General features: G+C 39.6%; 1 protein-coding gene across 1 annotated transcript; it reads left to right on the top strand.

Moving 5' to 3' along the window:
• The first annotated feature begins 12,396 nt into the window (after window positions 1–12,396).
• LOC142177322 (uncharacterized) lies at window positions 12,397–13,428 on the top strand. Its single transcript, XM_075245796.1, has 2 exons — window positions 12,397–12,921; window positions 13,204–13,428. Exons 1-2 carry the CDS (start codon window positions 12,397–12,399, stop codon window positions 13,426–13,428), a joined length of 750 nt encoding a protein of 249 aa, XP_075101897.1.
• The last annotated feature ends 3,369 nt before the right edge of the window (window positions 13,429–16,797 follow it).

Genomic DNA, 16,797 nt, shown 5'->3' with positions numbered 1-16,797 from the left:
TCGACCTAAATTACAATACTGATAACTCTGGATCAGAGGTGCACTAATAGGAGCGGAAGGTGTGTTGTATGCTAGCTGCTTAGGATGAGATCCATAACCACAACTACCCGAAGCATCGTGGGATGCTTGAAGTGCTGACTGAATTGGCCGGGAAGGATAGACCCTACCAAATAAACCCCTGTCTCCAGACGAAGCACCACTGAAACTACCAAAATGACGAGGCCTCTTCTCAAATGCCGCCTCTCTACCCTGACCACGAATCATCTCGATCGGTCTAAAACCAAGGCTCGGTCACATCTTTTTCTTTTATCTTCTTTTCCTTTTTAAATAATAGTGAGGTCAAAAATCAGTCACCTTGTTCATTTTCTTTGCCTGAAAACTCTTTATGTTTCCAAGCAAAGAGGGGCATGCTGTGAACAACTAATTTTTGACCCCACCCAAATTCTATACTATTTTAGTGTAAATATTTCTTTTAGATTTAATCTTAATATTTAAACTTTTATCTTACTCTTAATAGGTTTTATTTTAAAAAAGAAAAACTACAAAAATACTCTCATTCTTTGAGTACAAATTTTATTTCTATAAAAAAAAATTATATATATATATATATATATATATATATATATATATAAAATTTCCCTTTAATTAAAACTTTAATAAGTAAGCTATAGAATCTTTCTTAGTATCGTTTAAAGTACATGCAAATATATAATTCTCCTATATTGTAAGAAATATTAGTTAATCTTCTTATCTTCATAATTTAATTTATCTTTTAAAATAAAATACAAAAAAAAAAGAAAAAAAAAGAAGAAAACAAAATGAACGAAACTTGCGTAAAAAATTAATAAAGTTTGGTTAAAAAACAAGATTCTCACCATAACAATGATGAACAACCCCAATCCCCTAACTTCCCCATTTTTTGCTAAAATCCCCTCTCCCTCATGTCTCGTCTCCCCACAATCCTAACTCCCTCACATCCCTTTCCCCACTTCCCCCACTCATCTCACTATTTCCTCACATCAATTATACAACACCCACTCACTCATCTCACTACTTCCTCAGATCAATTATACAACACACATACATCTATATATAATTGACACACTTCACAAATAAAGGGGGCAGAAGAAAAAAAGATAGAGGGGATTTGAAAGAAGAAAAAACGATTCTTGAATTAAGAGTTTAGAAAACATTTGACTTCTTCATCTTCTTTAAAGAAACTTAAAAATATAGATTTCAAAGAGTGAAGATACGAGTGGATGTTTGGTTACTGCTTGGTTCCGGTTATGCTCGGTGATTTTGGTTCTAGTCACATACATCCTATTTTCTTTCGTTGCTTGTCATTTTCACTTGGAATTTTCGAAGCTAAAGTTTGTACCAGTTTTTATTCTTATTAAAGAAGCCTCACTCTACAGGTTTTCTTCTAATGTTTTGTTTAATATATTTTAATGTGTTTGTTGGAATATAAACCATAGATAGCAGTTTAAGAAGAATTAAGATCTATTATGAAGTTGTTGTATTGCACTAATTTATATTTCATTTATTATCTCTTAATCCCTGTTGTGTATTTAAAAATATTATTTTTCTAAGTCTTTAGCATTTCCTATTCACTGTTGCGAGGCAAAAATATTCTTTTCCTAGTTTTTGTTTTGGTGTTAAAATAAAGTTATTGCTAAATAAGTAAGAGTATTTAGTCTATAAAATTATGTATGATATTGTGTTATTCATTAATAAGTAGTTTCTGAGGCATACAATCAAGTTAACTATGAGTTCTTTCCTGACCATTAATTTACGGCAATATCACCTTTCAAAAAGATAGTTTCACTTCCCTTCAAAAATTTATGTAAGATCCTTGTATCATGTTTTGGATTTAGATTTTATTTGAATCTTGCTTTATGTGTTGTGTGGAATATTATTTTTTATTTTGTAAAACTCACGAGAGAAGTGGGTTTCCATTGATTAGTTTTTTTCTTCTTCTTAGTTTTATGATTAATAGTGAATATCTTTATTTTGTTCGATTTATGATTTCTCCTAGACACATTTCAAGGTTTATATATATATATATATATATATATATATATATATATATATATATATAAATAAATGAGAGATAAGGGTTGCGAATTAATTCAAAGCCCGTTATAAGAAATAAAATAATTAGAGTGGTAATAACAAAATAATTGTGAGGGAGCAAAATGAGCCATGAACTAATTTAAGACTTGTTCCAATAAATAAAAGAAAAATAAATAATAATAATAATAATAATGTACAAATATATATCTCGAATCTAAAAGAAAAAAAATAATTTAAATATTCTAAAACGCTAGAAAAACTTTAGGTGTACTTTAAATATTAGCCCATATGTTCATACCCGAACCTTGGATTGATATGCTTAAGTAATAAAAGGGTCATGTGCGCATTCCTGCGTCTCGATACCTTTAATTTAAATTAATTATGTTTTAACCATGTGTACATTCCGTACCTTGGTTTAAAATCTACCTTCAAAGAAATATCTTGTGTGCGTACCGCATCTAGGTTAAAACAATTAATAAAAAATATAAAAATTAAGTGAAGTGGTAATAGACAAGCCATAACCAATAAAATACAAGAATAGCCAAGAATTGATTTAAGCCGGACATGAGTCAATAAAGCGACCGTGCTAGAACCATGGGACTCGAGGGATGCCTCACACCTTCCCCTCGGTCAACAAAATTCCTTACTCAATCTTCTATTTTCGTAGACCATAAACAAGGAGTCAAACCTTCTGTTTGATAAGAGATTGAAATAAAAGGTGACTTGAAACACCAAAACTCAATTCCAAGTGGAGACTCCAAATAATAAATAATCCCTTTTTCAAAACGTCACTTTAATTGGAAAAACTCTTTTAACTCAACCTCGTAATAGGGTTGCGTGGAAAACAAAGGTGTGACAGCTCTAGCTACTTCGCTGGGGATCTACTAATAAGAATTCGAGCTTTGTATATTGATTCTTGCTTGGCTTTTATCATGTTTTGGATATTATTGTGTTTGGAAGCCTAATGTGCTATTTGTCGCTTATTTACCGCTTTAATATTTATTTGAACTGTGATATAAACTGTATCCTCTCTCCCACCCTCTGAGTCTTCTGATAGGTAGTTATGTTGTGTTTTCCTACCATCACCACAAAATTTATGTCTTGAGATAAAGCCAGTTCGCCTACCAGCTTCTGGGGAAGGATTTAGTCACACATGTTTAGGCAAGAGAGCCATTAGCTAGCCAGTGTTGTCCTACTACTGGTGACGCTTGACGCTCTTCGGCTCGGATCGTCCATCCGAGTAAGCCAGGTCTAGATACCATCTCCTTTAGGATTTGAAAACTTAGAAGAACAAACCACAAGTAATGAATATCCCTAGTAGGTTACGCTTTATGTGCATCATGTGCATTAGACTTAGCGGGACTCGGCACAGGGGCCGGGCCCGTCTAGAACATGTACCAATTTTTCAGACCAACATGTTCATATTTTTGTGCTACATGTAACATTATTTGATAGGCTTTACTCAAATGTTGACCGGCTTTAGGATAGATTGATTGAACAGGGGAGAGAGAAAGAGAAAATTTCCTCAAAATTTATATAAAGTACCCTTTTTTTATCATTTATTTAAATCGAACTACGTGGGTTTGATTCTCAACGGATGTGAGATACATAGGCAACCTTCATCGGGTTCAACCCCATTTTAAAAAAAAATATATATAGTTACTTTGTCAGTTTTATCTCTTTTGACCAGTTTTGTCCTTGCGTCCGGTCCTTTTGTCGAAATAGCCTTGAAACCTCCCTTAGAAATGCGAAATGGTCGTTTTAACAAAAGAGGCCAGTTTTTTTTTGTTCACTTGTTTTTACGAAAAAATAGTCATTTTGAGCCTTCTATTTTTTTTTAAATTTCATGATTATTTTATTAATTTAACCCCTTTTCTTTTAGTGCCACATTTTGGCTTTTATTGTTTATTTTTATAGAGTAAAAACCCGAGAAATCAGATTTTTGTGTCAATAATATATTTGATTAAAGCCTAACCCCACGCTTGGGTAAACTGGTACACCATGAGTGAAGAAAGAGGTAAGTCTGGAAAGAGGCCCAGTCAGAAGGGATACCAGATTTTCTAATTGTCGATCAGATACCACCGTTGTTGTGGGATTGGTGGAGAGACTTTAAGGAGTATGAGCGAAACCAGATAAAAAAGTACTTGGGACATTTGGTCCACATGATTACGATCAAGCCCAGGAGGGATATGATCAAAGCTTTGATTCCGTACTAGGATCCTGAAAATAATGTATTCCGTTTTACTGACTTTGAAATGACGCCGACCTAAGAGGAAATCACTCATTTCCAGGGGTGGGGCCACAATCTTCACCGCCAAAGGCCCATAGTACCCAAAAATGTGAATGAGGGTAGGTTTTTGAAGCTCTTGAACATAAATTACAGATAATATGAAGGTTTAGGAGGAAAGTTGGTTAAATTGGGATTTATGTTTCACTTGTAAGGACTAGAATGCGATTTCTAAAGGAATGTGGGAAAATTGAAATCAAAGAAAAATAAGGAAACATGGAAGGTTCACAGAAGGTTTGCATTTATGGTCGCTTTTTTGGGGCATGTAGTTTTCTCGGAAAGGGAAGGACGCATTGACATCCGCTTGGCAGGTGTAGTTGATGCTCCACCTCAGAAGGGGATGATTATACTTTGGTCCATATGATTCTTTATTGAATTTTTCGTGCTTTAACTAGATGTAAATTGGGCGTGCGAAACTTTGATGGCTGCAATATTTTGCTACAGATATGATTTTTGGAGCATTTCTATCGTCATCCTACGATCACTGATTTTTGTGAGCTATGGACCAATCATACTACCAGAAAAAAATTGACAAATGTGACTTACCAGAAGGGATAGATGCCTGGAAAGAACTACTTCTTACTCTGTCCGCCAAACGGATCACTTGGAACTATGATTGGTTTTCCTCTAAAGAGGTCATCTGTGAGTCTGCATACCATTCTTATTTGGTACTCATAGGATTGGATGGTGTTCAACCATATGCTCCACTTCGGGTAATGCGCCAGTTTGCATGACTACAAGAGGTGCCACCACACGAGATATGAGCAAGTTCTGTTATGATTTTGGTAAAGATCAACCTCATGACGAAGAAGAAATTATGAAAATTTGGTATGCAAGTAAGGTCTCGGAGTTATATGAGATGGTAGAAGACCGAGACCATGGAGAGGTGACCCCTGGATATATTACATGGTTTCATGACCCTTCGTCGTTTAGAGATAGGCCTGAGGGATTAAACAAGAGGAGAAATGATCAAAGAACTGTAGAAAGGTTGAAAGAGGAATTTGAGCATGCTCAGATGACCATAGCCAAACAACAAGCCTAGAAGCAAGCCGGAGTCACCCAAATTCATTTAAATATTGAGAAAGATTATCAATCTGCCTTAGGGTCATGGATAAATATCTAAAGCATGCTAAAAATGAGGTGGCCCGCTTAGAAGAAGAACTGACTAACACGATTGGTTTAGTCAGAAGAGTTGAGGCGAACAAAAATGCTGAAATACATAAGTTGCAAGAAGACTTAAGTATCATTGAAGATGATGCGCACTAGAAACAATTGGAGTTTGATCAGCAGAAAGAGCAGTTTGAAAGAGAAAGGGCCCATTGAATACGCTCAAAGGGTCAGCTTCATGCACAATTAGAAGAAATAAAAAGGCAGAATAGGGATCATCAACATGCAGATTTTAAGGCAGAGCGGCGTCAGTGGATGATAGAGAGAGGTTTGCTAAACCGTCGTATTGAAGAGTATGAGAGATGGGAGGCTCAGATGGGGCACACCCTCAACACTACCTAGATGTGGTTGCAGAATTGTCACGTGAATATGGGGCAAGCGAGAGAGCAAGTACTTCGATTGGCAGAGAAAGCAACATATGTTCATGATGATCATTGTCATCTAAACAATGAGAAAGTTTGTCAACAGGCACGTGCCCTCGTTCCACAGTTGCCGGCGGTGTTTCAGAATTTGTACGAGACTTTGGGTGGAGAGTGGAGGCCAAGAGATGCAGATCATTGATGATATCAGTTTAAGCAAGAAGACCATTTAGGATTAAAATTTTAGTACAGTCAATTAGCTTTTAGTTTCATTTTCGTTTGTTGCAATTTTTATTTTATATTTGCAATCTTTTATTTTTATTAAAGTTTGTTTTATTCCAGTCATGTTTATGTCTTTAGAGTCAGTACAGTTAGCTTCTATATATTTCCTTTTCTCTCATTGTATATAAAAAAATTGATTGAAAATGAATGAAAAGTATTTTAGTTTGTTTTATTTTATTTTTATATAAAAAATAAATTAATTAAAAAAATCATCAAAATTGTTATTTTCCCCCCTCTGAACTACGTAATGGTCTGATTCATGCGACGTCATGATACGTAGGTAATCCTCATCGGATGCGATCAAAGTCATAATTAATTTGAGCCAAAAAAAAGAGGAAATAAAAAAGAGCATTTAATTCGAGAGGAAATAAACCAATAAGCAAGGATGAAGCATGAAGCCTTCCAGGCTCATTTTAGAAATGAAAATGGCATTAGGTGCATGACATACAATGTGTGGTTAATATTTGCAAAATTCCTAACTCTAATACGTTTGTTCTTTGTCATTTCAAAGATAAAGTTAAACATAGGTGGTTGGTTTGTGGTTTAAACTGGCGACTCACCCTTACAACACGAGATCGAAAGGAAAAAGTAGAATGGCAAACAATAGAGAAAATGAGTCAGATAATGATGATGTCCATGGACAATTGGTCGAACAAGGTTCAGGACTGGTTGAAAAAGTAAGAGTGTTGAAGCAACAATTGGCGGAGATGTATCAAGCCTGAGTGAATGGACAGACACTGCCCCTACTACCCATAGGGCCTTCGGATAATCTTCATAATGTGTCAGTTGCAACTCAAGTGCCCATCTCCATAACAAGTAACCCATTGTACCAACCTGGATTCAGCCCGAGCATTAACCTTCTCACTATCCCCAGTACCTCCATTCCACATCCTCAAACCGCACCCCTCATAAATAACCCACCTACTGTACCCATTGTCCATACTTTCACTGTCTCTCAACCGGCTCTTGCTCAAAAGTCCAATAATGATCCACAACTGGATGCTCATGATGCCCAACATTACTCTCCAGAACTGACTTTCAAGGTTCCATATTCATACAAGCATACTCCTCATAATATGTTCCCAATTGAGATCGAAAAGCCCGAAAAGAATATGGAACAAGAGGAAATGACCAGAAATATGAAGAGCCTGGAACAAACCATGAGAAACATACATGGTTTGGGAGGCCACAAGAGTGTTTCGTTTAACGATATATGCATGTCCCCCCATGTTCATTTGCCACCCAGCTTCAAGACCCCCAAGTTTGACAAGTATGATGGGCATGGTGATCCCATTGCCCATTTAAAGAGGTATTGTATCCAGTTAAGGGGAGCGGGAGGCAACTAAGAATTACTCATGGCTTATTTTGGGGAAAGTTTAACAGGAATTGCTTCAAAAATGGTTCATAGATCAAGACAACTCTCATTGGTACGTTTGGAACGACATGGCTCAAGATTTTATCCAACAGTTTCAGTACAATATTGATATAGTGCCAGACCGCTCCTCTCTCATCAACATAAAGAATAAACCAACAGAAAGCTTCAGAGAATATGCAATCAAGTGGAGAGAAGAAGCTGCTAAGGTCAAACCACCAATGAAAGAGGCAGAAATAATTGACTATTTTCTCCAAGCTCCAGATCCTGATTACCTCCATTACATGTTGGCCGCCATGCGTAAACCTTTTACTGAGTCCATTAAGATTGGTGAAATAGTTGAGAATTGCATAAAGTCGGGCAAAATTGTGAGTCAGGCAGCCCTTAAGTTGACCACGCAAGCAATTCAAAGCGGGTCAGGTAGTTTCAGAAATCGGAAAAAGAAAGAGGAAGGATGCATGATGGCATCTGGGTTCGGGGGAGTTCAAAGAGGAGTATCTCCTTCTTATGTGCAATTCCAACAAGGACAATCCAATTCTCCTCAACATTACTATCCGCCTCAGGGTCCCCGATACTCAGTTCCCCCACAACAATACACCGTGTTTAATGCTCAGGCTTATGCTAGGTCTCCCAATCACCAACAATGGCGGGCACCGATTCCACAAGGCTCCCGTCAACTTCGGCCAAATTTTCAGGCGCCATATAATCCTCGTCCTGGACAGGAATATATGAGAGAACAAGAGCCAAAGAAAGAGTTCACCCTGATTGGAGAATCATATACAAGCCTATTTCGAAAATTAATGCAGTTGCGGTTGATTGAACCTATCATGCTGCGTTATGTGAATCCAAATTCAAATGTTTTTTTACTCAAATGCAAGATGTGAGTATCACTCTAACACCCAAGGTCATAGTACCAAAAATTGTTGGACGTTAAAGAAAGCCATTGAAGATTTGATTGAAGCAAAGGCAATTGTGGTGACAAACAATGAGGATACTCCTAATATCACAAACAATCCACTCCCAGCTGATAGTAATACACATTTTATTGGGATGATTTGTGATGATCGAGATTATAAACAGTCTGGCAAGGCAAAGATGGTTGTTGGAACCATAGGGAAAGAACCAAAAGTGATAGTTAGCCCACCGCAATTGGCACCGTTAATTGTGAAAGGTGCGAGTTCTAGCTTGAACTTGGCAGGTTTGGGAAAAACGATTCTCTATGTCCCTGGAAGCACAAAAAGGTTGAGGTTCAATTGGGTGGGCCCAAACTTTACATCCCTGGGGGCATTCAAAAGATCATTTTGAATAATGGTTTGAGAAATATAACAGAGACAATCGTGATCCGACCTGTTGCATAACTCCCAGTAACAAACACAAAAACTATTCCCTGGAATTATAACAAGACTGTCATGACATACAAAGGAAAAGAGATAGTTAAAGAAACAAATGAAATGGGGGCTTGACCCGCTATGGAAGGTGCTACTCGCTAGAGGAATTGAGAAAATCTAAGCAAGCCAGGGAAAGTCACTTGCCAGTGAAAGAACCTGTGGCAGAAAAAGATGCGGAGGAATTCCTTAAGAAGATGAAAATGCAAGACTACTCAATCATTGACCAACTAAGGAAAACTCCTGCTCAGATATCTTTATTATCTCTGCTTCTGCACTCGGAAGTGAATCGCCATGTGTTGATCAAAACTCCGAGCGAGGCATATGTCTTAGAAAAGACAACGGTGAATCAGTTAGAAAAAATTACTGAAAGATTCTTTGAAGTAAATAGAATTACTTTCAGCGATGATGATTTTCCTGAGGAAGGAGCTGGGCACAATAGAGCTTTGCATCTTATGGTGAAATGTGAAGGGCACTACGTAAAGTGAGTCATGATTGACGGAGGCTCAAGTGTAGATGTATGCCCTCTTTCTACTCTACAATAGCTGAACATTGACACTAACAGAATTTGGATTAGTAGTGTCAGCATCAGAGCTTTTGATGGTTCAAAAAGAGACAATATTGGGGAAATTGAACTCACCATGACAATCGGCCCAGTTGATTTTAACATTTTCTTTCAAGTGTTGGATATGGAGACTTCCTATAATTTTCTTCTGGGAAGGTCGTGGATCCATATGGCCAGAGCTATACCATCCACCCTACATCAAATGGTCAAATTCGAGTATGACAGGCAAGAAATTGTTGTTCATGGGGAAGACGACCCATCCGTCTATAAAGACCCGTCCCTTCCATGTATCGAGGCCAAGGAAGGGTGTGAATCCATCATATATCAAGCTTTTGAGGTGATTGAGGTTGACCAAGTGGAAGAAGGAAAACCAATTCTGCATCCCCGTCTTTCAGCCACATCCATGATGGTAGCTGCGCTGATTTTGAGGAACGACTATGAACCAGGAAAAGGATTAGGATCCTCTCTGCAGAGAATTGTGAACCCTATTGCTCCTTTTTCGAAGAAAGATACCTTTGGCTTGGGTTTTAAACCAACATCAGCTGACATAGACAGAGCCAAGGCCCGCAAAAAGAATGGTTGGAATTTTTCCAAACCAATCCCTCACATTGCCTACTCTTTTGTCAAGCCACAATTTGAAGAAGTCCAAAATCCCTCTACTTAGAATGACATTGATGAAGTTTGCCAGGATCTCAAGGAGATGTTCTATAAGATCAATATGATTCAAGTTGGTGAGGGCCCTAGCCGTGCAAGTGTTCAATTGATTGGTCTTGATACCTCGCTCAACAACTGGGAAGCAACTCCTCTTACCATCAGGAAAGAGTCTCGGTAGTCTGTTTTGTTGCTTTTTCTGTATTTGGATTATTTTAAGGGTTGTAATCCAGATATTTTAGTTTAATTGCTTTGCTTTGATGTTAACCCTTCTATCCTTTCAAATTCAATTAAATGAAGTTCCAGTTTCATAGTAAAATTCTGTCTTTTCCTTTCCCTAATTTTTGTTAATTTCTTATCATTTTCAATTTTGTTAACGCTGGCTTTAAAAACATGACATGCATGCGGAATTGATGCCCAGATCTTAAAAAGCTGTCTAATCTCGAAATAATGAATCAAGAAGTTGAGTATGATGAAGATGAGGCTTTTAAGGAGATAAAAAGAAATTGGATCAATTTGAGAATAAGCCTAGGCCTAATTTAAATGAAACTGAGGCAATTAACCTGGGAAGTCCTGAAGAAACTAGAGAAATAAAAATAAGCATTTATATTGAAGAAAAGATGAGAGATGCCATAATTCAAGTTTTGTTCGAGTACAGAGATGTATTTGCTGGGTCGTATAATGACATGCCGGGTTTGAGTGCTGATTTTGTGGTTCATAAGCTTCCCACATACCCTAATTTTTCACCAATCCAACAAAAACAAAGGAAGTTTAAGACATACATGGGTGATAAGATTAAAGAGGAAATCACAAAGCAACTAAGTGCAAATGTCATCAGGGTCATCCGATATACCACATGGTTAGCAAATGTTGTGCCAGTGCCAAAGAAGGATGGCAAAATCAGAGTTTGTGTTGACTATAGGGATTTAAACAAACAAGTCCAAAGGACAACTTTCCCTTACCCAACATTCATATCCTTGTTGACAATTGTGCTAAACATGAGATTCAATCTTTTGTGGATTGTTATGCTGGGTATCACCAAATTCTGATGGATGAAGAAGATGCAGAAAAGACCGCATTCACAACTCCATGGGGAACTTATTGTTATAGGGTCATGCCATTTGGTTTGAAGAATGCAGGGGCAACTTACATGAGAGCCATGACTACCATATTCCATGACATGATGCACAAAGAGATTGAAGTGTATGTTGATGATATGATCATTAAGTCCACAACACAAGTTGATCATGTGCAAGACTTGAAAAGGTTCTTTGAAAGGCTACGAAGGTACAATCTCAAACTCAATCCAGCCAAATGTGCATTTGGAGTTTTTTTGGGAAGCTTTTGGGTTTTATAGTTAGTCGAAAAGGCATCGAGTTAGATACCTCCAAGATAAAGACCATTCGAGAGCTTCCTCCCCCAAAGAACAAAACAGAAGTCATGAGTTTACTCGGGAGGTTGAAATAATCAACAGGTTCATCGTGCAGCTTAAAACCACAAGTGAGCCTATTTTCAAGTTGTTGAAAAAGAACGCCGCTATCAAGTGGACAGATGAGTGCCAAGAAGCCTTTGATAAGATCAAGGAATATTTGTCAAATCCCCCTGTTTTGGTCCTGCCGGAACCTGGTAGACCTCTGTTTTTATATCTGTCAGTAATGGATAGTTCCTTTAGCTGTGTTCTGGGTTGACCTGATGCCACAGGCAAAAAGGAACAAGCAATATTTTATTTGAGCAAAAAGTTCACCACTTATGAGTCCAAATACACTCTTTTGGAAAGGACATGTTGCGCCTTAACCTGGGTCGCCCAGAAGCTTAGGCATTATCTTTTGGCCTATACAATTTACCTCATATCTCGAATGGATCCCTTGAAGTACATATTTCAGAAGCCGATGCCAACTGGCAGATTGGCAAAATGGCAAATCTTGCTCACAGAGTTTGATATTGTTTATGTCACTCGTACTGCCATGAAGGCACAAGCTTTGGCTGATCATTTGGCAGAAAACCCGGTTGGTGATGAGTATGAATCTTCGAACACATACTTCCCAGATGAAGAGGTTAATTTAGTTGAATAAGTAGTCCAAGATGACAGTCAAATTTGGAAACTATACTTTGATGGGGCTGTTAACATCAAAGGCGTAGGTATTGGGGCAATTCTTATATCACCTATTGAGCAACATTACCCTGCCATGATGCGAATTTGTTTCTTCTATACAAACAATGCGGCAGAATATGAAGCTTGCATCATGGGTCTGAACATGGCAATAAACCTAAATGTGCATGAACTATTGGTGATGAGAGATTCAAATTTGCTTATTCGACAGGCTCAAGGTGATTGGGAGACTCAAAACATCAAGATCATTCCATTTAGACAATGTGTGGAAGATCTTAGCAAAAGGTTCAAGTCCATCGAGTTTAGGTACATTCCCAGGTTTCACAATGAATTAGCTGATGCCTTGGCCACCCTGGCCTCAATGCTTCCATACCTAGGTAATACTCACATTGACCTATTAAAAATTCAAATTTGGGATCAACATGGTTATTGCAACACAATTAAAGCAGAACCAGATGGTGAACCATGGTACCGTGATATTAAACAGTATCTAAAAATAAGAGAATATCCAAAACATGCTAATATGGATCAAAAGAGAACTATTAGGCGACTCTCTAATGGTTTATTTTTGAGTGGGGAAATCCTATACAAAAGGACTTCGGATTTGAATTTGTTGAGATGTGTGGATGCCAAAGAAGCTGAAATGATTATGAATGAAGTGCATTCAGGAGTATGTGGTCCGCACATGAATGGATATGTTCTAGCAAAGAAAATCCTTCGGGCATGATATTATTGGCTTACTATGGAGCAAGATTGCTTTCGTTTTGTTCGCAAGTGCCACCAATGTCAGATTCACAGTGACTTGATTCACTCGCCTCCTTTAGAGTTGTATCCTATGTCGGCTCCTTGGCCTTTTGTCGCTTGCGGAATGGATGTCATTGGGCCAATCGAGCCAAAAGCTTCAAATGGGCATAGATTCATCTTGGTTGCAATTGATTACTTCACCAAATAGGTGGAAGCTATTACATTGAAAGAAGTTACCAAGAAAGTAGTAGTAGACTTTGTCCACTCCAACATCATCTGTCGTTTTGGTATTCCAAAAACCATTATCATAGATAATGCTGCTAATTTGAATAGTCATCTGATTAAGGAGGTATGTGAAAAATTTAAAATTGAGCATCGCAATTCTACTCCTTACCGTCCCAAGGCTAATGGATATGTTGAAGCTGCGAAATAAGAACAACAAGAAGATTCTTAGGAAGATGGTCCAAGGGTCTAGAAAATGGCACGAGAAACTGCCTTTTGCTCTTTTAGGATACCAGACAACTGTCCGTACATCATATGGCGCAACGCCCTACTTGTTGGTTTATGGCACTAAAGCGGTCATACCTGCTGAAGTTGAGATTCCCTCTCTCCGAATCATTATTGAAGTAGGGATCGAGGACACTGACTGGGTCAAGTCCCGATTGGAACAGTTGAGTTTAACTGATGGAAAGCGTTTGGCGGCAGTTTGTTTCGGTCAGTTATACCAACAAAGAATGGCACGCACTTACAATAAAAAAGTGCGCCCAAGACAATTTGAGGTAGGACAACTTGTTTTGAAATGTATATTTCCTTATTAGAAAGAAGCAAAAGGAAAGTTCGCCCCGAGCTGGCTAGGCCCTTACCTCATCAAAAAAGTATAGTCAAAAAGAGCCCTACACTTGGCAGATATAATACTGACGCTCCCTGATACAATCATAAATAGAAGACCTAGAGACCACACAAGCCAATACCACTCCAAAATATCCAATCTGACAAGCTGGCTAGCTAAGGCCTGAACATCCAATGCCAAGGGTCTCTCTGCTGCTGGAAGATATGCTAAACTCCCCAAACTCTTCGCCCGGTAACTCAGGGTATCGACCACCACATTGGCCTTCCCGGGAAGGTACAAAATGGTAATATCATAGTTCTTGAGAAGCTCCAACCACCTTCGCTGACGCAAGTTAAGATCCTTCTGTTTGAACATATGCTGCAAACTCCGGTGATCAGTGTAGATCTCACAATGAACCCCTTACAGATAGTGCCGCCAAATCTTCAAGGCGTGAACAATAGCTGCTAACTCAAGATCATGGATAGGATAGTTCTTCTCATGGGTCTTCAACTGGCGCGAAACATAAGCAATCACTCTACCCTCCTGCATCAGAACACATCCAATTCCTATCCGCGAGTCATCACAATACACTGTGTAAGAACCAGAAGCTGATGGAAGAACTAAAACTGGGGTCGTGGTCAAAGCAATCTTGAGCTTCTGAAAGCTATCCTCGCACTCATCCGACCACCTGAATGGAGGACCCTTTTAGGTCAATTTGGTTAAGGGCGATGCAATAGATGAAAAACCCTCCACGAAACGATGGTAATAGCCTGCCAAACCAAGAAAGCTCATAATCTCCGTGGCTGAGGACGGTCTGGGCCAACTCTACACCACCTCTATCTTCTTCGGATCCACCTGAATACCCTCGCTAGACACCACGTGCCCCAAGAACGCCACTGAACCGAGCCAAAACTCACACTTGGAGAACTTTGCATAAAGCTTATCCTCCCTTAATCTCTTTAACACAATCCTTAGATGTTGGGCATGCTCCTCCTGGCTACGAGAGTATACCAGGATATCATCAATGAATACAATAACGAACGAGTCCAAATAAGGCTGAAACACACTGTTCATCAAATGCATGAACGATGCTGGGGCGTTAGTCAGCCCAAAAAACATCACAAGGATCTCATAATGGCCATATTGGGTCCTGAAAGCTTGCTTAAGAATATCCGACTCCCGAATCTTCAACTAGTGACATCCTGACCTCAAATCAATCTTGGAGAACACCCTCGCCCCCTGAAGCTGGTCAAATAGATCATCAATGCGTGGCAAAGGATACTTGTTCTTGACTGTGACCTTGTTCAACTGCCTATAGTCAATGCACATCCTCATAGAACCATCCTTCTTCTTTACAAATAGAATCGGTGCACCCCAAGGTGACACTCTTGGCCGAATAAACCCTTATCAAGGAGTTCCTGAAGTTGTTCCTTCAATTCTTTCAACCCTGTCGGCGCCATATGATACGGTGGAATAGAAATGGGCTGAGTGCCCAGCACCAAATCAATATCGAAGTTAATATTCCTGTCAGGCGGCATGCCCGGCAGGTCTGCAGGAAACACATCCGGAAAATCACGCACCACTAGAACAGAATCAATGGCAAGAGTCTTTGCACTAACATCCTTCACAAAAGCCAAATAGGATAGACAACCCTTCTCAACCATCTATTAAGCCTTCAAGTATGAAATCACTCTACTGGGAACATAGTCTATAGAACTGCTCCACTCAACCCTCGGCAACCCCGGCATCGCCAACGTCACAATCTTAGCATGACAATCTAGAATAGAATGAAATGGAGACAACCAATCCATACCCAATATCACATCAAAATCGACCATACTGAGCAGCAAAAGATCCACTTTGGTCTCCAGACCGCCAATAGTCACCACACATGACCGATATACGCGGTCCACAATAATAGTATCACCCACAGGAGTAGATACATGAATAGATGAGACTAAATACTCATGGGGAATATCCAGAAAATGAGTGAAATACGAGGAAACATATGAATAAGTGGAACCAGGGTCAAATAATACAGAGGCATCTCTGTGGCAAACTAAGACAATACCTGTAATCACAGCATCTGAAGAAATGGCATCTGGTCTGGCAGGGAGGGCATAAAAATGGGCCTGGCCACCCCCTGATCTGCCTCCCCCTCTAGAGCGACCCCTGGCTGACTGGGCTCCATCTCGAGCTGGCTGAGCGGGTGGTGGAGGGGCTGGTGCTGATGACATAGACTGTCTCCTCTGCGGAGCAGGACCTCCCACTATACGGGGACACTCTCTCCTCATGTGACCAAACTCCCCACACTCATAGCAACTCTCCGGTGTTGGTGCAGGGGACTGAAGGGAGCTCCGGGCACTGAGATAAGAAGGACCTGGCATAGACGAACCCTGACCCGATGGAGTATGGGAGGAACTCTGCACTGGGAGGGCACCGAGAGATGAACGGCCCTGCTAATAACTATGAGAACCATGGCTAGATGATGCACCATGGTGAACTGGATGAGCCGTCTGAGCATGTCTGAAAGGACAGCCTCTACCGTGCTGGAACTGACCCCCAGAAGGAGCACCGCTAAATCCAACCTGTCCACGAGGCCTCTTGGCCTCCCTCTCAACCCTCTCCTGACTGCGAACCATCTCAATATGACGAGCAATGTTGACAACCTCATCAAAAGTAGCACCAGACACTCTTTCTCTGGTCATAAGCAATCGCAGCTGAAAAGTGAGGCCATCTATAAACCTCCTGATCCTCTCCCTATCTATGGGAACCAACCAGATAGCATGACGGGCCAACTTCGAGAATCGCATCTCATACTGCATCACAGACATATAACCCTAACGAAGCTGCTCAAACTGTATGCGCAGCTCCTCTCTACGGGACTGAGGAACGAACTTCTCCAGAAAGATAATAGAGAACTGCTGCCAGGTAAGGGGTGTTGCGTCGACCGGCCTACGCCTCTCGTAAGCC

The sequence above is a fragment of the Nicotiana tabacum genome, chromosome 23 (assembly GCF_000715075.1).
Source record: "Nicotiana tabacum cultivar K326 chromosome 23, ASM71507v2, whole genome shotgun sequence".
Lineage (NCBI taxonomy): Eukaryota > Viridiplantae > Streptophyta > Magnoliopsida > Solanales > Solanaceae > Nicotiana > Nicotiana tabacum.
This window is presented reverse-complemented; position numbering and strand designations above follow the sequence as displayed.

Coding starts and splice junctions, on each gene's coding strand:
- LOC142177322 (XM_075245796.1), top strand. CDS start 12,397: ATGGCAATAAACCTAAATGTGCATGAACTATTGGTGATGAGAGATTCA. Junction 12,922..13,203: donor TGAATGAAGTGCATTCAGGA/GTATGTGGTCCG, acceptor TTCACCAAATAG/GTGGAAGCTATTACATTGAA.